The 26,547-nt window shown below is 37.4% G+C and overlaps 1 protein-coding gene across 1 annotated transcript; it reads left to right on the forward strand.

Moving 5' to 3' along the window:
• Positions 1–4,385: 4,385 nt before the first annotated feature.
• Positions 4,386–6,043, forward strand: LOC126626418 (leucoanthocyanidin dioxygenase). Its single transcript, XM_050295744.1, has 2 exons — positions 4,386–5,045; positions 5,238–6,043. Exons 1-2 carry the CDS (start codon positions 4,537–4,539, stop codon positions 5,800–5,802), a joined length of 1,074 nt encoding a protein of 357 aa, XP_050151701.1. The 5' UTR covers positions 4,386–4,536; the 3' UTR covers positions 5,803–6,043.
• Positions 6,044–26,547: the final 20,504 nt, after the last annotated feature.

Raw genomic sequence — 26,547 nt, forward strand, 5'->3', positions numbered from 1 at the left:
TCTAGTTTAATATAAAGGGCAAAGATTATTGTTTGAGCCGTCTCATATAAATGTTATATGCTTAAATGATAAAGTCCAAGGAATATGTTATTGGGAGAATGCGATCTAAAGAAGTTAGATTCATGAGACCATTCTTTCGTAGACACATCCTACACGTTCCTGATCATAGGATTGCCAATTGGGCATTGACAGTCCGTTAAGATTAGTACGTACTGTGTCTTCTCTCAAGGATAGTGACTAGTCTCGAGTCATTGGTGTGTGTGACATCAAGACAAGTACGTAGGTGCTCAATAGAGAATGAGTTCACTGAACACGATCAACGAAGAGTTCTCATATTCATGTCACATGAGAACTCATGGTTGGGATAATGCAAAGTAGTCATTTGACCTGAGGCATCACAGTTGTCTTGTGGTTAAGTCCTTGATCTTTGATTATGTCAAAGTCACCCCATCGGGGTGTCCACGGCATAGTTGGGGTTAAGCCACTTAGCTATGGAGGCAAGTGAATGCGCAACAAGGGATCTCTAACGTTCAAACCGTTTGAGGGAGAATACTCTATGATATGATTAAAACCTCTGGCCAAAGTATGAATGAGATTTAGGAAAGACGTTCCAAATCACATTCAAGGAAATCATATAAGCGCACGAATCACATTGGATAGTAGACATGAATAAATAAACTATCAAACCAAACAATGTGGTCAAGAGTATTGTATTAGAGAAAGACCGTATTGCATTTGTAATCCTAAACTGAATAGGTTCTCTACCTCTTCTGATTAGCTTGGGTAACCATGATATGCTGCTAGGTGTCACTCTTGGTTTGTGGAAGCCCTAAACGTGTATAATCACTAAAGGGAGAATTGAAAGTAAGTTTCAATTCACAATCGATTTGAAAAAGTTTGAATCGCCCACTGCCTCGCTAAAAGGAACCTAATAGATCGTACACCGTGTAAGGTGGAGATTGAAGAAACAATGGAGATGAGTAAGAATAATTAAATGGTTTAATTATTTATGGCAAGGATTAATTAATACGTTAATTAATCAAACGAATAAGTTCGTTAAAGACCTCGGGATAGTTTTGGACGTTTAGGCCCAATGGGCTTCGAACGTCAAGCCCATTGACTTAAGTTGTATGACAACTTAATTCACAAAAGCCCAAAAGCCCAAACAACACCCTAAGGCCGGCCATATGGTTAAGGGTAGTGAACTTGGACTTATTTACAAGTTTGCCACTCAAATGAATAAAGGTATAAATATGACTTTATAGCCAAAATTCATTTAGGGTTTGTTTTGGAGAAAATTGGAGAGAACATGTCTCTCCATTTCTCTCTAAAGAGGCCGGCCCCTTGGAGGGTGCATCTAGCAATCCCACTACTCTAAGGTCACTCATTTCTTCTCCAATCTAACCTTGGTGAAGAGACTTAGAGGTTCTCAATTTTGGGAACTTGGAGAAACCTATTCTTCCATCCAAATCCATAGATTTTAGATGCAAGGAATGAAGGCCCTCTCTTTGGGTGATTAGCCTTTGCTTATGCAAAGAGGAATCTACAAAGGTATATAATTTCAACTCACTTTGTTTTGAGTTGAGTTTTGGTTCACCAATCTACTAGGCTTTGAATTTCATGGTTAATGTTTTGTTTTTAAGTGCATGCAAGCATGATTCTGCATTTAATTGTTAATTGCATGCTTATAGATGTTGCTTAAATGAACATGTTTTCACAAAATATTCCTTCAAGTACCTCACAATAGGCTACCAATAATGTGATTCAATTTATCTATTTAAAAACACGTTCAAAACATCTTAAAAGACGTGTAATGTCAGTTATAAAAAAAGGTCTTTCACATGCGGATAATAATGTGATTACATTAGTTGTCAAATGATTGTTTTTATTTTTATTTTTAACAAACGATACTATCTATATTAAGGGGGAGGAGGTGGGCTTAGCCCCACAATGGGCTAGCAATAATATGATTCAATCAGTTGTTTATTAAATATTATTTTCTCTATTTTTAAACACGTTCAAAACATCTTAAGAGACATGTAATGCCGGTTATAAAAAAAGGTCTTTCGCGGATAATAACCTGATTAAATTAGTTGTCAAATGATTTGTTTTTTTTAACAAACGATATTATCTATACTAAGGGAAGGGGGTGGGCTTAGCCTCACAATGGGCTAGCAATAATATGATTCAGTTAGTTATTTATTAAATATTATTTTTTTCTATTTTTAAGCACATTCAAAACATCTTAAGAGGCTAGTAATGTTGGTTATAAAAAAAAAAAAAAAGGTTTTTTGCACGCCGATAATAATGTGATTAAATTAGTTGACAAATGATTGTTTTTTTTTTAAACAAACGATATTATCTACACTAAGAAGAAGGGGGGGTGGGCTTAGCCTCACAATGGGCTAGCAATAATATGATTCAATCAATTGTTTATTAAATATTATTTTCTCTATTCTTAATGTAAATTCTATAGAGAATGATTTTATTATGTGAATTCAGCTGCGTTAATTAGTTTATGAGGGCTTTCTTTCACCATGATCTAAGATTATTCATTTACTTCAAATATTTGACTTTCCTTTCATCAATTTACAGTAAATACATTTAAAACGTGTAAGTTGCGCGTATAACGCTATGATTCAAACAATAACTTTTGCACACGCATGAGCTCGTGCATGAAGGCTAGTTCTGTATTATGGTCGAAATCAATCCTAAGAGTCAACGATCGAAATTGGTCACTTGTCCCTACAGCAAAGTAGTATTTTACTCAAAACCTTGAGCTATATTATCAAACTTAAAACAAAATTAATAAAGTCGAAGACGTTCGCCTATTAATGTATATCGAGATCAACCATTTGAATTATAAATTCTTATGATTAACCAATGACATCCTTTTATCTGGTATGCACCATTCACTTGTTGTATGTGTTTTAAAATCGTAATTATGGATAAAACGTTAATGTGTAAAAGATTTTGAAGAAACAGTGCGTGTCATCTGACCAACCTACCACGTTAAAAAAAAGTATTCGCTAAAGTTTTTCTTTTTTGTATGTGACACTCGGAGGATGATCGAAAAACAAATGCAAATTCACACACAAAAAGTCATAAATTATTGGAAACATAGGTTACCGATTCCTATATATACGTAACTAGCTCATAGTTGGACCTTTAACCAAATGAGATAAGAGACAATTACAATCACATCTAAGATATAAGAAAAAATTGTAGTAAATAGTCCCTTAACTCTAACTTAATTGGAGCAATAGTCTCTCAACTAAAAACCCATGACCATTAGCTCATCAAAACATGTAGCTATGGTCATTTTCGTCAACTCCGTCAGAGTTCCGTCAAAATGAGTCATGTTTGAAGGACCATTGCTACAATGGGGTTAAAATTAGGGATTATTGCTCCAATTGGGTTAAAGTTGTGGGACCAGTACTACAATTTTTTCATTTGGTTTTTCATATTTGCCCCTTGATTCAATCTTACGTGAGTGGTACGTGACTCATTTTGAGTAAAGTTCTAACAGAGTTGACGAAAATGATCATAGCTGCATGTTTTGATGAGTTAAATGACTAATTGTCAAAGATTTTTAGTTAAAAGATCATTGCTCCAACTGGTTAAAATTAAGTGACCATTACTATAATTTACTCAGAATATAAATAAACTATTGTGTGACGAAGTGGTCGAAGACAAATAAATGAATTAAAGTTAGAAACTGAATCATGAATCCCAGATGTGTTGACTGTTCATGCTCAGGCTCGAATTTGGAATACAAGAAGTTAACATGCTCTCTGTATACAGGATCCGAATTTGGGATCCTAACATATGAATTTCGAAATATACGCTAAAACTCTTTACAAGGGTAATAAATTTTGCTTAAAACTAATTAGTTTCCCGAATTGAGTTAAAACTACTATAAATGTCTGAGAAACGTACATTTTTTGTACAAACGATATTACTGGCGAGAGGTTAAACATAAGACTTGATTGTAAAGAAAAATATTATTACTTACTTGAATTATAAATCTTTATTATTGAATAAGTAAATGCAATTAAGTTTGTAAACCAATAATTAACTTAATTTTGATAGTCAAACACCTCATATAAAGTGGAAAACCAAGAGTAAGGCGGTTAGGGGTATCCATGCACGCTTTCAACTTTCCAGTCAAACCTCGGTCGCATGATGAAAGTCTGGTGGGTGAGATGTCACATGTACAACAGCCACATGCCTACTCGAAAAGAAAGAACACATTCTTCACTCTCCAACACGCTCACTTACTCTTGCTAGTGGTAGCTAGCAGCAGTATTTTCCCTTCTAAATTTTGCAAACCCAATTGGAACCAACTACTCATTTGGTCGCACTACTATAAAATCAACGTTACATTATCAATGCCCGTTAAACCATTGCTTCATCAACCCACCACAAAAAAAGGAGTGCAGGGCCTGCATTGTTATCGCAAAAAAAAAAAAAAAAAAAACGAGTAATATACTAGCTGAGATAGTATATTCTTGTTGTCGAAAGCCAGCTCCAAAAATGGTGAGTTCTGATTCAGTGAATTCAAGGGTTGAGACCTTGGCCGGCAGTGGAATCTCAACCATCCCAAAAGAGTACATCAGACCTAAAGATGAGCTCGTAAACATTGGTGACATCTTCGAACAAGAGAAGAACAACGAAGGGCCTCAAGTTCCCACCATCGATTTGAAGGAGATAGAGTCTGATAACGAAAAAGTGAGAGCAAAATGCAGGGAGAAGTTGAAGAAGGCAGCTGTGGACTGGGGTGTCATGCACCTTGTGAACCATGGCATCTCCGACGAGCTCATGGACAAGGTCAGGAAGGCCGGTAAGGCCTTCTTTGACCTTCCCATTGAGCAGAAGGAGAAGTATGCCAATGACCAGGCCTCTGGTAAGATTCAAGGCTATGGAAGCAAGCTTGCAAACAATGCATCTGGGCAGCTTGAGTGGGAGGACTACTTCTTCCACTGTGTATACCCAGAGGACAAGCGTGACTTGTCTATTTGGCCTCAAACACCTGCTGATTACATGTAAGTACTTAAAAATCTTAGCATGCTTAATTGGTGTCACAATCATAAATCCTAGCCTAAAATTTTAATTATATCCCCGAACTGATTAAAATTGTCAATAGTTTTATATATTTGTAAAAGGCCCTCCTCCCCACAAGTAATTCTGGTTCCGCCGCTTACTCTTGTTAACATCAATCTTTAATACCTTGGCAGTGAGGCAACCGCCGAGTATGCTAAGCAATTGAGGGAGCTAGCAACCAAGGTACTGAAAGTTCTGTCACTTGGCTTGGGATTGGATGAAGGGAGGCTGGAGAAAGAAGTTGGTGGACTTGAAGAGCTCCTCTTGCAAATGAAAATCAACTACTACCCAAAATGCCCTCAGCCGGAGCTTGCACTTGGTGTTGAAGCTCACACTGACGTGAGTGCACTCACCTTCATCCTCCACAACATGGTTCCTGGCCTGCAGCTTTTCTATGAAGGAAAGTGGGTCACTGCCAAGTGCGTTCCAAATTCCATCGTCATGCACATTGGGGACACACTTGAGATTTTGAGCAATGGGAAGTACAAAAGTATACTCCACAGGGGCATGGTGAACAAGGAAAAGGTGAGGATTTCATGGGCTGTTTTCTGTGAGCCACCAAAGGAGAAGATCATCCTTAAGCCACTGCCGGAGACCGTGTCTGAGGACGAGCCGGCAATGTTCCCACCACGAACTTTTGCTGAGCACATTCAGCACAAGTTGTTCAGGAAGAGCCAAGAGGCTTTGCTCCCCAAGTGAAGTGGGTTGTGCTAAATTATAATATTGTTGTGAACTATCGTCCTAATAAATCTGTTTATGGCATAGTTGGTATGATATATCTTAGTTTCCATAGTATGTGGGTTTCCTTTTTGCACTTGGCTAAGCTACTCCTGTCCGCCTGCTTTGTTGAATAATATTGATTTTATGTCCTTGTACCTGTGATGAATGGCTATTTTCAAGTCAAGATTTCAATATATGGGTACTTTCATTTTCTATGCAACTTGGCATCTTCACGTTTGCATTTTCACAACACATATTATGATCGAACTGTTTATATATTAATCGTTAATTGTTTAAAGATTATTTTTATATAAAAAATCAAAATCGAGATTTTTGTTGTAGTCCTATTTGATTTGGAATGTAATTGTGTAAATTCTAGTATATCTTAGAATATCTCTCATATTCCTATTAGGAGTAGATTACCTATTAAATGTTGTAATCCTAAAGGGAAAGGAATTAAGCTTCCCTACTATTGTAAATAAAGGCACAATGGGTGGAATAACACACACCTGCAATTACACATCTCTTTCTTCTCTCTATGCTGCACCTTCCCTCACTCTGGCCTCCATAATTGTTCAGTAAATTATGCCTACAACACGTTATTAGCACGCTCTTGATGCTATGCTAAAGAGAGTTTATTCTTCAATCAGGGGAGTATTACGTTTTAATCATTCTTTTTATGATTAATTTATTATTTTATTGAATTGATCTACATGCTATTGATTCAATTTAATTTTTGTGTGTTGAACGTGATACAACACATTGGAGATAGAATTCCGGCTTTCTGAGAAGGATCTTCTACAAAATCAAAGGCTTCTATCTTTTTTGCCAATCAGATACGCTTAAAATAAAGTAAAGGCATTTGAAATGACCATTGTAAACATGGAAATTCCTACAATGAATGAGACAATAACACATGTACAAAATAATATTTGTATTAATGATTTAAGGGTTACAATCTCCTCTACAAACTTAGCCTCTGATTCGATCTTCGTAATGTGTAGATTTATGGATTGTGATGTTGATCCCAGAGCTTTCGAGGCTTGATCTTAGGATGAACAGGTGATGAACGATGAACGCTTTCTTCAAGGGGCCGTTGGGACTTGACTTTGAATTGGTCGAAGTTCTTCAAGGGCCGTTGGGGCTTGATCTTGAAGGAGGATTTTGTGGAAGTTCCTCAAGGGCCATTGGGGCTTGATCTTGAAGGAGGATTTGACGAAGAACGAAGAGCGCTTTCTTGATCCTTCGGGATTTGCTTGAGAGCTTTAGAGTTTCAAAGCTTCAAGGTTTGAGTGTGATCTCTCTTTGTTCTCTATCCCTTGATGGAGAAGCCTATTTATAGGCTTTGAGAATGAATCACCATCATCCATTTTTTGGTGAAGTGAGTGGATGTTGTAGGTGAAGTGAGTGTATAATGTTGGTGAAATGAGTGGAGGTTGTAGGTGAAGTGAGTGTATGATGTAGGTGAAATGAATAAAGGTTGAAATTTTAATGCATTGGTCAAATTGGGTAATTTCTTGCGGCACCACCGTGTGACAGACCTTGGGATGTTGATTTGGACCTTGCTCAGCCCTTTGGGCTTGCTGCCTTCCCTCAGCATTCGACCAGGCCTTGGCTTAGCATGACAATCATACGGGCCTGCAGCCAGGGACCAAACCTAACCCAACCCGCATGCCAGAAGCATGCTGGATCGACCAGGCCTTGGCCTAGCATGATAATCATACGGGCCTGCAGCCAGGGACCAAACCTAACCCAACCCGCACGCAAGAAGCATGCTGGACCTTGTCACTGACATGGCCCTGAAGCTTTGGCCTGTCTGCAGCAGTTTTTCTGCTTGTTGGACCGGTCCCCAACCACGGCCCGCAACACCACAAACAAATCCTAAAGATTAGGCTTGTCCCTACGGCACAAAAATCAAAACCCAGCCTCGGCTGAGGTTTCCTTGCAACACCCATAAGACAGCCTTTAGGCTGGGCTTGCTCTTGCAGTGATCTAGGCCCAAAACGCCAGCAGAGCTACTGTTAGGCTTCTTTCCCTCAGCCCGTGGCCAGTTGCCACGCATTGGGCTGCTCCTAGCAGCCAACCTAAGCCCAATAAACCCGATAGGGCCTTGCCTACTCACGATTTTCATGCCCATCATGTTTGGGCTATGATTTTCGAACCCAATGCTATTATTTAGCATTCTAAATAATTTTACCTGTATGTTAATATTATTTTTGCTTCTACGATCGACCTCGAATGGTCCCGATCTATTGAATTAATTAAAAGTGACAAGCAGTCCATTAATTTGACAAGAAATCCAAAATTATTAGCCTGAAGCCCACTTTTTGACATTAACGATTCAATAATTTATTTTTATACTTTGAACCGTTGATATATTTTTGTAGTAACGAAGCTCTCATACTTGACGTTCATAAACTAAATTGAACATGTAGTTTCGAATTTAGTGCCTTTGAAACCTGAAGTTTTCATAAAACAATACACCCATGAAAACCCGACGTTTTTCATGAAAACCATGTCTTAGAACTCGAATGTTCTAACTTTGATGCTTATGGATGATTCATTCCCATCGCACCAATCACAATCTTGTTCCCTCCAATTCAGTGGATTGTCGAACCATCACAAGTTCAATTTTCCTTATCTGGACGTTTCTAATAGAAACCACTTTATGTGGGGTACAAGACGTGAATCTCCACATGACTATTAAGAAGTTGAGAAACCATTGACGCCAACAATGGCATGGAAGAGCTGAATAAGCCTTCGGCATGATCTTCATTCAAAGACTTATGCTCGAAGCATTACAAACGGATGTACCTTCCGAATGAGGATTCAATGGCTCTTTGGCTTGCTCTTACGGATTTTCAGATCTGATTACTACCATAAACATATGGTAGAATCAAGGCCTACCAAGGTGTGGCATCATGCCCGAAGCGTAATCCTTGGTACCTAAGACCTAAAACTTCAAGAATAAAGGATGATATTCCCGAACCTTAACCCTGTAGAATTTACATATGCAACTATTCGTGCCTCTACCAATGTAATTTAGGAGTAACTTTCTCGTAGTCAATATGTGAGACTAATTTTGCTCCACCAAACATCATTGGAAGAGCAGAATTTTGACATGGATGGCCTTATTGGCCAAATCCCCTTAGTAAACGATTTACTTTGTGAACATTTTTCTATGTTCTTGGATTCAAGTTTGGTGTATGTTTTACTTATGGATAATCTTATTGATATTGTCCTCGAATATGAGTTAAGTGAATCATGTTCCTTCTATGCATGTGACTGAATTCAATTAAACACGTGATTAGGTAGGAATGTGGGAAAGTTAGTTGTCTGGATGAATGCGCACTACACACACTAACTTTACACCTAAATCACATCTCTAACAGTGACTTTAGGTCTATCCAACCTGATTAAGAGCATTGGCACGCTTCTCGTTGTATGAATGGTACTGCATCACCATTTAAGGGACCTTAAATTCTCCCTATCGTTGAGTTTTTAAGGATATTCGAGAGAACAATGATCATTCATGAAACCATTGAAGAAAATAGAGTGAAATATCTTTGCACCACCTCCAAGAATGAGCCTGAAGCTTTGATTTGGGGCCAATAGGTTGTCTCCCAACTAGAAACACGCCACATGTGACCGGCCTGGAGTCGGGTGATTGAGCAGTTTATTTGCTTTGGGACACTTAGGTCAAACAATGATGTTACAATGCATCTCCTTACCCGAAGTAAGGATCTTGTACCTACAAGGACACTTTGCTAAGCCTGCTCATAAGGAAAATTTGATTTCTAAATCATCCTTAGCAAAGATACAAAATGACTCTCTTTTCATAGTGGATTTAAAGGAACATATGTGGACTAATCCAACCAAAATGTGGACCATATAAATACTTATGGTTTTGGTTGATGAATCAACAAACCGGTCACATGTTTGTCCACATGCATTGCTGCTAAACCTCATGGCCGATTAAGGGCTCATCACCCTACTTATCCCTTAAGGTCTAGGAGACTGGATAATGCCGAAGAGTTTACATCGATGATTTTCGGTAAAGCATTGCATTTGTTTTGGGTTTATAACTGAACATCGAATTTCCATGTTCACCCCAAATAACCTCACCTAGTGATCATAAAACGCAATTTAAATTATCGCCCGAATTTTGGTGAATGTACCAAGTTTTTGGTTTCTACCTAGGGGTATGCAAACTTGTACGCATTTATGTTGGTCCGCCTTAAGGCCTATTGCCATCCAACCTATTTGACGTTACAATTGGTTATTGGGTACGAACCTGACGATTTTTGTATTTACTCATTTGGGTGCGGGTTCTATGTGCCAAGTTGCGCCACCGCAACGTACCAATATGGGTCATCAAAGAAGAATGTGAATCTTTGTCGATTATGATTCTCCTTCACACTAGCTCTTTTCGAGCCATTGCATGCGATCTCTTTACCACTCATTTACAGGTTGTCACTTTAATGAGGCAGTCTTCCTGTCGTTAGGGGGATATAAGAAAATCAACGTTCCTGGAGAACGATGCGAATTTGCGCGGACGTTGCCCACTATGTCTCATCTTGATCCTCATACCGCGTAAGTGTGATAAGTAAGTGCGATGAATTCTAGTTTTCAGAATGTTGCTCCAAACGCATTCCTCTGATCTTGCTAAAGTGACGAGATCATATACCAGCTACAAACATACCTTCAAGGATAAACGTACTTAACGGACGTCGAGTCAACATCCCTAGAGGGTGTGCCGCCCCTGTTGGACGGTTTAGACACCCCTATTGGACGGTCCGGTACATCGATGGATAGCCAATCAATCTGTCTTGGCCTGGAGCACTACATATCACTCGATTTGTAGGATTCACTTCCTTGGAAGAGGAAGACACGACATAACAATGAATCCATACTTGATCGCTGTCTCAAATCATTTCCATCTCATGATATTAATCTGGATTACTACCGAGACTTGAAGTTCTTGGTCTAGTATACTAGTTTGGATGAGCTAAATGGAATTGAAATGAGATTACCATCAATAATGTTTTCACTTATATGGTAGCTACTGACAAAAATGAAAAACGACGATATCGAACTGTGTTCCGTTGATTAAGTGACAACGTAGAACTGATTGGACAACTGAAATTACAATCCAGGTCAAATTCTTTACCAAAGTGTGTATTGGACCTGTCGTTCCTACATTGCCCAATGTAACCTTGTTGTGTTACAAGTGGGAAAGGAAGCGTTATGAGATGAATGAAATAATGCGATATGATGCACGCCTTACAGCGTAAGGTTTCTCTCATAGCGTCATGTGATTGATAGCAGCATTATGAAATGTGGTTAGTGTTTTCTCCATGTTGATATAGATATGGAGATTTACATGTAAGCTCCTGAAGAATTACATGGACTAGTTCAAATAGTTCCAAAACCACGGAACACCTTCTTAACTTGTTTGAGGCGTTCACTTACAATCCGACGGATGTGGTATACCCGTCTAAGTGATTATTGATTAGTTAGGGATGAATTATGCCTTTGCGTGCTAAACTATGAAGTCTAATTCCGAATTCTTAGAGTTACAGTTTATGTCGTTAACACAAATCTCACTAAGATTCCAGAAAAGCTTGAGAAAACTGCCTTGCACCTGAAGATGGAATTTGAGAAGAAAGATCTTGGGAAAACTTGTTTATGCCTTGACCTGAAGTTAAAGCATTGTTCTGACAGTATTTTGGTCTACTAGTCGAACTACAACTCGAAAGTGTTACCTTTGAGTATACCCTTGATTGTCCATATGTTATATGCAAATGAGACCCTTAAAGACGTTATGGAATTCGAAATTCCATATCTAAAGTTCAACTTTGCGTTTCATTGTACTTAGCTCATTGTATTAAGATATGACATCTCCTTCACTGTTGATCTTGGTAAAGATGCAACACCACGCCTACACGCAACCACTTAATTGGTATTAAAGACGTACCCTGAAGGTACTACGAGGGCAAATCCCCAAATGGTTATGTCTTTACTATTAGGGATATCGCTGAAGGAAAAATTTTGTCCTAGCTAAGAACAAGTAAGAACATTTGAATACATATGCAAACTATTAACACATTAAAGTAGGCATGCATTAAAAAACAATTCATAAAACCCATGACTTTCAAAGCCTAGTATATGGTGAACCAATAAACTCTTTAACAACATTAAAGAGAAGGAAAGATTTAGAGTTTCTTAACCCTTGAAGCTCATCCTTGATTACACAAGGGATTCACCCAAGTGGAGGGCCTTCAAGTCACCTCCTTGCTCCTTGGATCTTCCTTGTGATTTTCCTCCTTTTTGTGATTCTTTGCTTCTATGAGGATTTGAGGATTTGTTCTCCAAAACATCAAAAGCTTGATGTCTCTAAGTCTCTTCACCAAGGATGTGATGTGAAGATGAAATGGATGACTTAGGGAAGAAGAGATTGCTAGCTATTCCTTCCCTAGGTGGCCGGCCTCTTTAGAGAAAATGAGAGAAAATGTTTCACCTCATTTCACCAAGAAAAACCCTAAAAGAAGATAAAGCTATAAAGTTGAATTTATACTTCATCACATGTTAGTGGCAAACTTGGAATTAATCCAAGTTTGACACTTCTCACCCTAATGGCCGCCCATATCAAATTGATTGGGCTAATTGCCCATTTTGTTTTAGTTGTCATACAACTTAAACATAATGGGCCTTGTGGACCAAAACGCGTTTGGGCCCCGAAACCCAAAACCAACATATAAGCCCAATACGAACATTTCGTATAATTAATTAACTAATTAATTAACCTTGACCATTCTTTAATTAAACCATTTAATTGCTTATCCATTTCATTTAATTTCTTCACCAACATCCTTACTCGGTGTACGATCCATTAGGTTCCATTTAGCGAGGTAGTGGGCGATTGTTACTCTTAACGATCGATTGTGAATTGAAACCACATTTCAATTCTCCCTTAAAATTAGTGTTTGCTAATCTTTAGGGCTTCCACAAACCATGAGTGACACCTAGCTGTTGGAAATGTGCCCTAAAGCCAATCATGTGATGATACTTTACGGACATTTCACATGTTAAACTAATCTAGTTTAACATATAAAGGGCATAGATTATTGTTTGAGCCGTCTCATATAAATGTTATATGCTTAAACGATAAAGTCCAAGGAATTTGTGATTGAGAGAATGTAATCTAATGAAGTTAGATTCTTGAGACCATTCTTTCGTAGACACATCCTAAACGTTCCTGATCATAGGATTGCCAATTGGGCGTTGACAGTCCGTTAAGATCGGTACGTACTATGTCTTCTCTCAGGGAGAGTGATTAGTCTCGAATCATTGGTGTGTGTGACATCAAGACAAGTACGGTAGGTGCTCAATAGAGAATGAGTTCACTGAACGCGATCAACGAAGAGTTCTCATATTCCATGTCACATAAGAACTCATGGTTGGGATAATGCAAAGTAGTCCTTTGACCTGAGGCATCATAGTTGTCTTGTGGTTAAGACCTTGATCTTTGATTATGTCAAAGTCATCCCACCAGGAGGGTGTCCACGGCATCGTTGGGGTCAAGCCGCTTAGCTATGGAGACAAGTGAATGCGCAACAAGGGATCTCTAACCTTCAAACCGTTTGAGGGAGAATACTCTCTGATATGATTTGAATCTCTGGCCAGAGTATGAATGAGATTAGGGAATGCGTTCCGAATCACATTCAAGGTAATCATATAAGCACAAGACACACATTGGATAGTAGACATGAGAAAATAAACTATCAAACCAAACAATGTGGTCAAGAGTATTAGATTAGAGAAGGACCGTATTGCATTTGTAATCTCGAACTGAATAGGTTCTCTAACCTCTTCTGATTAGCTTGGGTAACCATGATATGCTGCTAGGTGTCACTCATGGTTTGTGGAAGCCCTAAACGTGTATAATCACTAAAGGGAGAATTGAAAATAGTTTCAATTCACAATCGATGTAAAATGGTTTTAATCGCCCACTACCTCGCTAAAATGAACCTAATGGATCGCACACCGTAAAAGGTGGAGATTGGAGATTAAACGGAAATGAGTAAGAATGATTAAATGGTTTAATCATTTATTTATGGCAAGGATTAATTAATATGTTAATTAATCAAACGAATAAGTTCGTTAAAGACTTCGGGATAGTTTTGGACCTTAAGGCCTAATGGGCTTCGAACGTCAAGCCCATTAACTTAAGTTGTATGACAATTTAATGAATAAAGATTCATTAAAGCCCAAAAGCCCAAAAATCCCCTAAATGGCCAGCCATGATGAAATGAATTAGGGTTTTGGTTGTTTAGGTCACTTAAAGAAGTGACTATATAAATGATTTTATAGCCAAATATTCATTAAGTGAAATAAGGGTTTATTTTTGGGGAAAATGGGTGAGAATTGTCTCTCCATTTTCTCTCTAAAGAGGCCAACACCTTGGAGGTGATTAGCTAGTCATCTAATCCTCCAAGGTCACTCATTCATCATCCTATCTCTCCTTGGTGTAGAGACTTAGAGGTTCTCAATTTTGGGAACTTGGAGAACCTATTCTTCCATCCAAATCCATGGATCTAAGAAGCAAGGAATGAAGGCCCTATCTCTTTGGGTGATTAGCCTTTGCTTATGCAAAGAGGAATCTACAAAGGTATTAATTTCAACTCACTTATTTTTGAGTTGATTATTGGTTCACCAATCTACTAGGCTTTGAATTTCATGGGTAAATGTTTTGTTTTTGAGTGCATGTAAGCATGATTCCGCCTTTAATTGTTAATTGCATGCTATATGATGTTGCTCAAATGAACATGTTTCTCAAAATAATTCCTTCAAGTGGTATCAGAGCCTAGGTCTAGTAGTTGGTGAATCCTTTTGTGTTTTGTAGTTCATAAGTTTGTGATCTAAAAGTTGTAATTGTTACAAGCTTTATTCTTGCTTCTTTGAAAGTAAATTTTGTTGGAAAATTTGCTATCTCAAATGTTGTAGATGTTGTTCATATGAGCATGAATATTGGAGCTAAAATTTGGTGCCATGCTTTTGGGAAAATTCGGCCAAAATCAAAGGGGGGATTTTTGGGTTCTTGTTTGACTTGTTAAAAGTGTTTTAATGTGTTCTTTGGAACCCCTAAGTACCCTAGTTTGGTTAGATGTTATTTCCCTTAAGTAAGAATGGTTTTGGAATGTTTTTGGGTGGAAAAAGTTCATGGAAAAATTTGGGTTTTTCATGGATGTTCTTCATTGTTCTTGATGTTCTTGCCAAGAACAAAAAGGTTTGGTGTATTGATTCAAAGTTTTGAATTATTTCATAAAGTATATGTGATATGTTTTTTAAATGATTTATTATGTATTTAAAGTGTTAGATATTTGTATAAATGATGATTGAAATAATTGTGTTTGAATTATTTCAAAAACATATCTTATCTTACATACACTTGCATGTTTTTGACAAAACTCACAAATCAACACACACACCAACCTTATCCCTCCCTAAAACCAGCCACTCCCTCAAAGGGAGTACTTTTGGGGCTTTTATGCAATTACATAAAGTTTTGATACTTTTGTGTATTTGCACTTTGGCCCAAAAGTTTACGTTTTTACGTTTAGGTCCAAAAACGCTAAAGGACAAATTGTTTTGTTCCTTTAATGATGTTTTTGCATTATTAAAAGTTTGGGTTCTAGTTGTATTTACATGAAGTTGTGACTTTTGTGTATTATACAAAGTGACCCCAAAAGTTTTTGTATTTGCAATATGGCCCAAAAGTTGAGGTTAATTGCAAGATGGCCCAAATAGGATGAGAACAAAATTGTTTTGTCTCTTTAAATGAGAATTGGATTTTCATTTTGTTTAGCTCCATTTAAATCAATTTTATGGATACAAAAACCAAATGAAAATGTTGCATTCAATTAATTAGTTAAAGTGTTAATTAATTAAAGGGTGATTATGAACCTAAGCCTAATATAATTGAGCTATGTGAAAGGCGTTTCAAATTTGTTTGAACCATGGGAATGTGTAGATTAAATTTTGGTTGTAATTTGATTTGATCAAATGTTGTAAAAGGGCTTAAGCTCTTCTTTACTTTAAAGTAATTTGTTATATGCAAATGTTGTAATGAGCATAAGCTCACCTTTACTTTGAAGTACTTCTTTCTTGCTTTATACGATATGCATGAAAATGAAGTAGTTGGGTCCAACGCCCATAAGACAACACGCCTTAATGTGATTAAACGCGTAACTAAAATCAATCACCATTCCTAGACCGAGGTTCAACACAAGGCTCGTGTTGAATCTAAACAAAGGTTCATAATCATCCTTAGGCCCTAAGGCAACTATATAGTCCATCAAATGAATGCAAAGTTTATGTTAGTAGTATCATATACTCTTGCTTTAAAAATCGTTTTAAAAGCATAGTGGGAGTATTATGTACAACTAAAACAAAGAGATGGACCAATAGTTGTAATAGGACCAAAATTGTTTTAATAGAGATTAAAATGTATGTTTATATGTGATGAGACCTAAAACCCTCAATCAAACCAATATTAAGTTGATAAGCGAGAGATGTTTAGAATATCTCTTCGTGGCCTTCCACCGTGGTGGGATCCAATCGTTTATGACTTGTAAACCGGCTTCACCCTATCATGGGGGAGTACACAGTGCATGCTTATACTCAGGAGGAATCCATATACATATGATGAGGTGAGTGTAGGCAACGAGGATAGCTATATATCGTATCATCGTGAGGCTATTCTTGAACCCCTTCACACACTAAGCATGGTGGGAAGAACTTAACTAAGTGCAATGGAACCAATATCATATCATTGTGAGGTTACATTCTCTAGAGGCCAAATAAGATGGGTACTTGCATGAGTTGCAAATGAGTAAGCGTACTCTCTCATTATTATTGTTGCTAGCCATATATCATATCATCGTGAGGTGGGCTTGGTAATAGTGAGCCTCCCATAACCTACTAGGAGTTTCATCCAAAACTCTCGAATTCCTATGAGGGATATGGAATTTGCCAAAAATAGTGGGTGGTGCTATTTTGATTTAAAGACCCGAATCAAATGGCTTAAAATCAATCAATCTATATTCGTTATGTATTTGTTTACCAATATATTTGCAAACGCTATCCAACACTTGACAAAACCGAACGTTTAGTTTACGGACTTGGTACTACAATCCCATAGAATGTCTTAAATGGATTGTATATGTATCTAAGTAGTCTCTTCCTCACAATCTTACTATTGATAATGTATCATTAGAAGAATATGTTAGAAAAGGTCTATCATAAAGAGGACAACACTTTTAAATGTCATAATTCTTCAATTACAAATCGTTGTATGAAGAAATAGGAGTTGCTTTGAACAACCCTTAGTCAATGCAAACACTTAGTGCTTGTTTCTTTGTTAAATGAACAAAGAACTTGAGAAGAAAGCACAAAGGCATGAACACTTAAATGTGCCATGATTCTTCATTTACAATTGTTGTATGAAGAAATGAGAGTTGCCTTGTACACAACTCTTGAAGGTTTGTAATTATGTTTAGAACATAATGGTTGGTTGACAAAAATAGTCCATTAACATGGACTTATGATGATTTTGAATCATTGAATGTTGAAGTGATAAACCACTTAACGAGACGGAAACTAGGCAAGGACTTCACCTTTGTTTCCCTATCCTAATCGTTCACTAAGTTTATTGTAAACTATGTAGTGAAAAATAACCACATGCTCTCCAAAATGTTTGATGTGTATAACACAATTGAAAAAGGTTTCAAGAGAGATAGTGGGAGTTTAGGGACCATGACTAATGTAGTCAAAGGTGAAAGTCAAATAAAGAAGATAAATAACTCCAAGGGAACAAACTTTCTTTATGAAAGGATGGATATTGGAAGGGGTATTTGCAAGAAATGTCTTGCAAGTGTCAAGGACACACCTTTCGAAGGTGTTGTAAATTGTTCTTGAATAGTTCAAAACAGTTGGTTCTTCTACTTGAATGCATGATTCTGTATTAGTGACTATGTTTTACAATCGTTGTAAAAGTGTGGCTAATAAGAAGTAGAAGATTAATGAGAGAAGAGAAAGTACTTCACATTCGAAGCGTGAATCAAATGTAGATCTCTGCGAAAACAGATGGTACTTACTTCCTCATATGAACTACCAAAGAAATTGGAAAAACATAGATTGTCTTTCTATTCCAATTTTAAGGAACTAAATTCCGTCACTATGTGAAATGGATAAATGTTTTGTTTGACAAAACAATGTTCTTTATTAATCAATGATTAGATTATGGTAATCTAATTAATTGTCTCTATAGTAGAGATAATATGGTAGTGTTAACTGTTTAGAAAATAATGATGCTTAAAACCCAAAAGGTTGCAAGGTAGTGACTAATCCCAACTAAAATTGTGATACCTCTAAAACATAAATTACGAGTTGGTCATAGATGGACGCTTTGGATCGTTAGATCCGGATCCAATACCTTCTTGTTAAAATTGTATAGAGGCGAAATGTTCGAATCTTTATTCTTTTGGAAAGAAGAAAGAATCACAAAGTTGTTGAGGTTAATTCACTTAGATGTTAGTGGCACTTGTCCACAAACATAATACTACTCATGTTGGATAACATTCACCGAAGATCACTCTCGGTTGGACTATAGTTTATTTTGAATAAACACAAGTCCGAATACTTTGCAAAATGTTTCAAAGAATTCAAGTAATGTAAGTTGATGAGTAAGACATCTAAAGTATTGACCTCCTTAGATTTGATCCAAGGAAAGGTAACACTTTAGATAAGTTTCCTTGAAAGATATCAAGGAAAATAGCATCATAAGATAATGTATTTCTCCATTAGGAGAAGAACGAACTTGAATAAGATTTAGTTCGTTAGATGTTATCTATTACCCATATATAGGATATATACTTCTAAAAACAATATGATTGTCAATGAGAAGATCTTCCAATATTTTCATGACTCCATAAGATGTAGTTGGAAAGAAAGACAAATCTTAAGCATGTTAAAGATTTGGGGTTGTGTGCTAACAAGCAATATTTGTTTGATAACAATCTTGTGGGATATCCTTAAAATAACTTTTGGATATCGCTTCTATAAACCAACTAACAAATGTTGTTTTGTTGGGTAGTTCATTGTAATTCTACAATGTGATTTGCCTAAAAGCAAATGAACGAGAGATAGAACTCAAAGAATGGGTTCTTTGAGAGACAAGATAGTAATCAACAAATATAACAACCTAGTTCCTATACCACAAGCTCCAAGGTAGTCGATAAGGATTTATAAACCGTCTCAGTTGAATGATTTTGAACTTTATGACTACATTGAGTGCCTATACGATATATACTCAAGGAAATGGTAAAGTACCATTTGACTCGAAATAATGAAACCTTCAAAGCTAATTGGTAGCTTAAGGTGACTACAATCAAAGAGAATGGTTGACTTTAAAGGAACCATTTTTGACGTAGTCTTAGTTTCAATTAATTCGAAGATTGCTAGCTACAACTAAATGGTGATTCAATGTTTTGACATAATATGGGTTTCCGAAACCATTATTAAGATAGTCTTGATAATATATGTGTAAAACTACTAATCACAAGACATGTAAGTTGTAGAGATCCATCCATCATGGATCTTAGCAAGTTAGTGGGAGCTATTTGCATTTTATGAGAAAAGGATCAAATCGTTTGATTTCTCATAAAGATGTAAATGAATCTTTTGTTTACTAGTTTTACAAAAGATTAGTGGGAGTTAATCATGTTCCTAAAATTTAAATATATATGATATATTAATTTTGGAAATGAAAAGAATACTTCTTCGTTAAAGTTATGACTTTAATACATTATATGAAGATAGAATGTATATGGGAGATATAGTCTATAAACATGGGATGGAAATCTATAATGATATATTTCATGATATAATTGGATTATATCAATCCCTAATAATAGACAATGGATGCTAGGAAGTTTCTCATATGATGATAAACTTCAATAAGAAGGATGACTCTAGTAAGACTAGCAAGTTGACCTTCTCAAAGGGAACGTGCCCCTTTGACTCCCAAAGAAATAATGCGTAAATAGAATCCTTTATGCATACGCAGAAAGGTGATTTATGTATTTCATATTGTATGAAAAACATTGATATGAGTTGTACCTAGAATGGTACAAGACGATATCAGTGCAAGCCCAGGATCAGAACCATGGCAACTGTCAAGTGAGTCCTTAAGTATTTAAGAAATACTAAAGGATAAATTCCTCAAAGATCGAGGAAGAATCAAAGTGACGTAATGGAAGCGTAAATGTATTAGATTATGAATCTAATCCATCATTGGATGTTTCTTCATTATGAATGAAGAGATAAACAGATATCTCTTTATTGTGACTAAAGAGATATTTGGATGGAAACATTAAAGTAATGACTTTAGTGTGTTTCATTATGAATGCAAGATATATTGCCATATAGAAGTTTACAACAATGTTGTTTGGATGGGAAAGTTCATTTATGAACTCTCTATTCGGTTCCAACCAGAAAGTGTATGACACTAATGGGGAGATAGCTCAAGCCTGGGAATCAAAGTCTCATCAAGATCCGAACACAAATGAGAGACTGAACCACATGATTGAGAATCATGTATAATGGTGACGTCGTTATTCTCAAGGTTGCTTCTGTGGATAACACATATAGATATCCACTGCCTAGGCCTACTATTCAGCCATTTATGAAATGACTACAGAAGAGATATCATCATTGATGATCAAGCTGATTGGCTCTAGTGCAAGTGGGAGATTGTTGGAAATGTGCCCTAAAGCCAATCATGTGATGATACTTTACGGACATTTCACATGTTAAACTAATCTAGTTTAACATATAAAGGGCATAGATTATTGTTTGAGCCGTCTCATATAAATGTTATATGCTTAAACGATAAAGTCCAAGGAATTTGTGATTGAGAGAATGTAATCTAATGAAGTTAGATTCTTGAGACCATTCTTTCGTAGACACATCCTAAACGTTCCTGATCATAGGATTGCCAATTGGGCGTTGACAGTCCGTTAAGATCGGTACGTACTATGTCTTCTCTCAGGGAGAGTGATTAGTCTCGAATCATTGGTGTGTGTGACATCAAGACAAGTACGGTAGGTGCTCAATAGAGAATGAGTTCACTGAACGCGATCAACGAAGAGTTCTCATATTCCATGTCACATAAGAACTCATGGTTGGGATAATGCAAAGTAGTCCTTTGACCTGAGGCATCATAGTTGTCTTGTGGTTAAGACCTTGATCTTTGATTATGTCAAAGTCATCCCACCAGGAGGGTGTCCACGGCATCGTTGGGGTCAAGCCGCTTAGCTATGGAGACAAGTGAATGCGCAACAAGGGATCTCTAACCTTCAAACCGTTTGAGGGAGAATACTCTCTGATATGATTTGAATCTCTGGCCAGAGTATGAATGAGATTAGGGAATGCGTTCCGAATCACATTCAAGGTAATCATATAAGCACAAGACACACATTGGATAGTAGACATGAGAAAATAAACTATCAAACCAAACAATGTGGTCAAGAGTATTAGATTAGAGAAGGACCGTATTGCATTTGTAATCTCGAACTGAATAGGTTCTCTAACCTCTTCTGATTAGCTTGGGTAACCATGATATGCTGCTAGGTGTCACTCATGGTTTGTGGAAGCCCTAAACGTGTATAATCACTAAAGGGAGAATTGAAAATAGTTTCAATTCACAATCGATGTAAAATGGTTTTAATCGCCCACTACCTCGCTAAAATGAACCTAATGGATCGCACACCGTAAAAGGTGGAGATTGGAGATTAAACGGAAATGAGTAAGAATGATTAAATGGTTTAATCATTTATTTATGGCAAGGATTAATTAATATGTTAATTAATCAAACGAATAAGTTCGTTAAAGACTTCGGGATAGTTTTGGACCTTAAGGCCTAATGGGCTTCGAACGTCAAGCCCATTAACTTAAGTTGTATGACAATTTAATGAATAAAGATTCATTAAAGCCCAAAAGCCCAAAAATCCCCTAAATGGCCAGCCATGATGAAATGAATTAGGGTTTTGGTTGTTTAGGTCACTTAAAGAAGTGACTATATAAATGATTTTATAGCCAAATATTCATTAAGTGAAATAAGGGTTTATTTTTGGGGAAAATGGGTGAGAATTGTCTCTCCATTTTCTCTCTAAAGAGGCCAACACCTTGGAGGTGATTAGCTAGTCATCTAATCCTCCAAGGTCACTCATTCATCATCCTATCTCTCCTTGGTGTAGAGACTTAGAGGTTCTCAATTTTGGGAACTTGGAGAACCTATTCTTCCATCCAAATCCATGGATCTAAGAAGCAAGGAATGAAGGCCCTATCTCTTTGGGTGATTAGCCTTTGCTTATGCAAAGAGGAATCTACAAAGGTATTAATTTCAACTCACTTATTTTTGAGTTGATTATTGGTTCACCAATCTACTAGGCTTTGAATTTCATGGGTAAATGTTTTGTTTTTGAGTGCATGTAAGCATGATTCCGCCTTTAATTGTTAATTGCATGCTATATGATGTTGCTCAAATGAACATGTTTCTCAAAATAATTCCTTCACTAGCAGCATATCATGGTTACCCAAGCTAAGTAGAAGTGGTTGGAGAACCTATCCAGTTACAACTACAATGCAATACGGTCCTTCTTTAATACAATACTCTTAATCACATTGTTTAAGTGATAGTTTGTTTCATGTCTACTATCCAATGTGATACTTATCTATATGATTCAATTGAATATGATTTGGAACAAACTTCCTAAGTCATATTCATATGCTTTGGCCAAAGACTCTCGAATCATATCTTAGAGTATTCTCCTTCCACCATGGAAGGTTAGAGATTCCTTGTTGTGCATTCATATGCCTACATGACTAGGTAGCTTGACCACAACAATGCCGTGGACACTCCAATGGAATGCCTTTGACATGATCAAAGATCAAGGACCTAACCATTAGACATCTATGATGCCTCAGGTCAAAGGACTACTTTGCATATTGCAACTCTCGAGTTCTTACATGACATGTATGTTCGAACTCTCTTTTGATCATTGTTCAATGTACTTGATCACTCTTTCAAGCACCTATGTGTTTGCCTTAGTGTCCAACACTAAATGACTTGAGACTAGTCATACTCACGCTTGAGTCGACATAACACATACTAACCTTAGCGGATTGTCAATGCCCAATTGGCAATCCTATGGCTAGGAACGTTTTAGGAATGAACATAAGAGAAAGGTATCGATAATCTAACTTACTTAAATCACTTATATCTTAGATCAAATACATTCCTTGGATTCCCTTCTTGCTTAAACACATGATACAATAAATAGTGATTAACAATAAGCTTTGCCCTTCATTAAACATTTAAAAGTTTAATATAATAAGTATTCCAAAAGCTATTACATCAAATGAGTGGCTTTGTGGGCATACTTCCAACAATCTCCCACTTGCACTTAAAGCCACCTTCCCATGTATCTAATACCCATCTTTTCCATATGACGGTCAAGCTGGATTTGAGACATTGGCTTTGTCAGTGGATCTGCTACGTTATCGGCTGAGGCAACTTTGAGGATGTTGACTTTCCCCTCGACAACATATCTTCTAATAATATTAAAGCGTCTGTCAAAATGCTTGTTCTTTTGATGAGCCTTGGGTTCCTTGGCTTGAGCTATCGCCCCACTATTATCACAGTACAAAGTTACTGGTGATGTAATGGTTGGAACCACTCCAAGTTCAGTAATGAACTTCTTCATCCAGAACGCTTCTTTGCCGGCTTCAGCTGTAGCGACATATTCTGCCTCTGTCGTTGAATCAGCAATTACACTTTGTTTCTTGCTTTTCCAACTGACAGCCCCACTATTTAGAGTGAATACATATCCGGAGTTGGAACTTCTATCATCGACGTCAGATTGGAAATCTGCGTCTGTATAGGCTTCCACTCGCAACTCTGTCGCTCCTCCATAAACGAGGAACATGTCCTTAGTTCTTCTTAAGTACTTAAGGACCGTCTTGACAGCTGCCCAATGTTCTGATCATGGGTTAGATTGATATCGACTAGTAATGCTCACAGCATATGCGATATCCGGCCTTGTGCATATCATGGCATAAATGAGACTTCCTATGGCGGAAGCATAAGGAACAATACTCATTTGCCGTATCTCTTCAGGAGTCTTAGGTTCCATGGACTTAGAAAGGTGAATTCCATGTCTTACAGGAAGAATACGTTTATTAGATTGTTCCATCTGGAACCTACTTAGCACCTTATCAATGTACATAGATTGGGATAATCTAATTAATTTTCTAGATTTATCACGATAGAGTTTTATCCCAAGTACATAAGATGCATCTCCTAAATCTTTCATGTGGAAGGTTTTGGATAACCACACTTTTACAGAAGAAAGTACTGCAGTGTCATTCCTGAATAGTAATATGTCATCTACATATAACACTAGGAATACCATTGCATCCCCAACGACTTTTTGATAAACACAATTGTCGTCTTCGTTTTGAGTAAAACCAAACGTTTTGATTTCAGTATCGAAACGAATGTTCCAGCTCCTGGAGGCTTGCTTAAGTCCATAAATGGACCTTTGAAGCTTGCATACCTTAGTCTTTTCAGACTTGGACACGAAACCTTCGGGTTGAGTCATATAGAGCTCTTCCTCTAGGTGGCCGTTCAGAAAGGCCATCTTCACGTCCATTTGCCATATCTCATAATCATGGTACGCAGCTATAGCAAGCAAAATCCGAATGGACTTAATCATGGCAACAGGAAAGAAGGTTTCTTCGTAGTCAATCCCTTTTCGTTGCCTATAACCCTTGGCTACGAGTCTAGCCTTATAAGTCTCCACGTTCCCATCAACGCCTATCTTCCTCTTGAAGACCCATTTATTTCCAACTGGTACTATACCTTCTGGAGGGTCTACGAGAGTCCAGACCTGATTTTGATACATGGAATCCATCTCGGATTTCATGGCCTCTTGCCATCTCTTTGAATCAATGTCGGACATTGCTTCAGTGTAGTCTCTAGGGTCATCCTTTGTGTAATTGTCACCTAGAAGGTGCAATTCCCCAAAGTCGTTATCTAAGCCATACCTCTTAGGTGGCTTGCTAACCCTTTCAGATCTACGTGGAGCTAAGGGTTCAGGAACAGGGTTGTCAACTTGTCGAGTGCTTGTTTGTGGTTCATCATTAATCTCATTAATTTCCTTCAATTCTATCGTTTTCTTGCTACTTCCTTTGAGAACGAATTCGTCCTCAAGGAACATAGCAGTTCTGGCGACAAAGACTTTCTGGTTGTCAGGGTTATAGAATTCGTATCCCAAAGTCTGTTTGGAATACCACATAAAATAGCACTTAACTGATCTTGCTTCAAGCTTGTCAGCTTCAAGCCTTTTTACGTAAGCCGGACAACCCCAAATCCTAATATGATTAAGATTTGTGCTTTTGCCATGTCATATCTCATATGGCGTTTATGGAACTGACTTGGAAGGCACTCTATTTAGCAAATAAGCTCCTGTTTGTAGTGCATATCCCCAAAACGAAACTGGTAAGTCAGCGGAACTCATCATAGAACGAACCATGTTCATCAAGGTTCGATTTCTCCGTTCAGAAACTCCGTTATGTTGAGGAGTTCCTGGTGGAGTCCACTGTGATACTATTCCACACTCCTTGAGGTAGTCTAGGAATTCATTACTCAGATATTCACTCCCTCGATCCGATCTTAGGGTCTTTATTTGTTTCCCAGTTTGCTTCTCAACTTCATTCTTGAATTCTTTGAACCTTTCAAAGGATTCTGACTTGTACTTCATAAGATACACATAGCCAAACCAAGAGTGATTGTCGGTGAATGTGATATAGTAGGAGAAGCCTTCTCTCGACGTAGTAAACATAGGTCCACATATGTCAGTGTGGATTAACCCTAGAGTTTCAGTGGCACACTCTCCTTTCCCAGTGAATGGAGATTTGGTCATCTTCCCTTTCAAGCAACATTCACAAGTACCCATCTTGTCATTACCTAATGGGCGGAGATATCCGTCTTTCGACATCTTGCGAATCTTTTCAAGGTTCACATGTCAAAGTTTAAGATGCCACATCATTTCTTGGTTAACTTCTTCTCTAGCCCTTTTGGGTTTTGAGGTATTCCCGCTTTCAATATAGTGCATCCCATTATTCGTCTCTAGGTGAAAAAGTCCCTCTATCATATTACCATGAGAGATAATATGACCGTTCAAGTATAAAGTGCAACTCATTTTGTCAAACAATACTGAGTGCCCATCTCGTAAAAGCTTAGAGATAGAAATCAAATTCTTTATACATGAAGGAAAATATAAACAATTTTTAAGTTCCAGGACTTCCCCAGAGGGTAGTTTAAGCATGTAGGTGCCTATTGCTTTTGCAGAGATTTTAGTGCCTTTCCCAACTCGCACAACCATCTTCCCATTGCGCAGTGTCCTGCTCCCTGCTAGTCCCTGCATCGTATTACAGATATGTTGACTAGCGCCTGAATCAAATATCCAGGAATTGGAGCTCACTGTAAAAGCACTCTCTATGACGGAAACAGTCTCTTCAAAAGTTCGTGTCATAAGGCTCGCAATGCGCACCCTGTATTTCTTCTTCCAACGTCCATCATTTCCACAATGAAAGCAT

The sequence above is a fragment of the Malus sylvestris genome, chromosome 6, assembly GCF_916048215.2.
Source record: "Malus sylvestris chromosome 6, drMalSylv7.2, whole genome shotgun sequence".
Taxonomy (NCBI): domain Eukaryota; kingdom Viridiplantae; phylum Streptophyta; class Magnoliopsida; order Rosales; family Rosaceae; genus Malus; species Malus sylvestris.

Coding starts and splice junctions, on each gene's coding strand:
- LOC126626418 (XM_050295744.1), top strand. CDS start 4,537: ATGGTGAGTTCTGATTCAGTGAATTCAAGGGTTGAGACCTTGGCCGGC. Junction 5,046..5,237: donor CAAACACCTGCTGATTACAT/GTAAGTACTTAA, acceptor ATACCTTGGCAG/TGAGGCAACCGCCGAGTATG.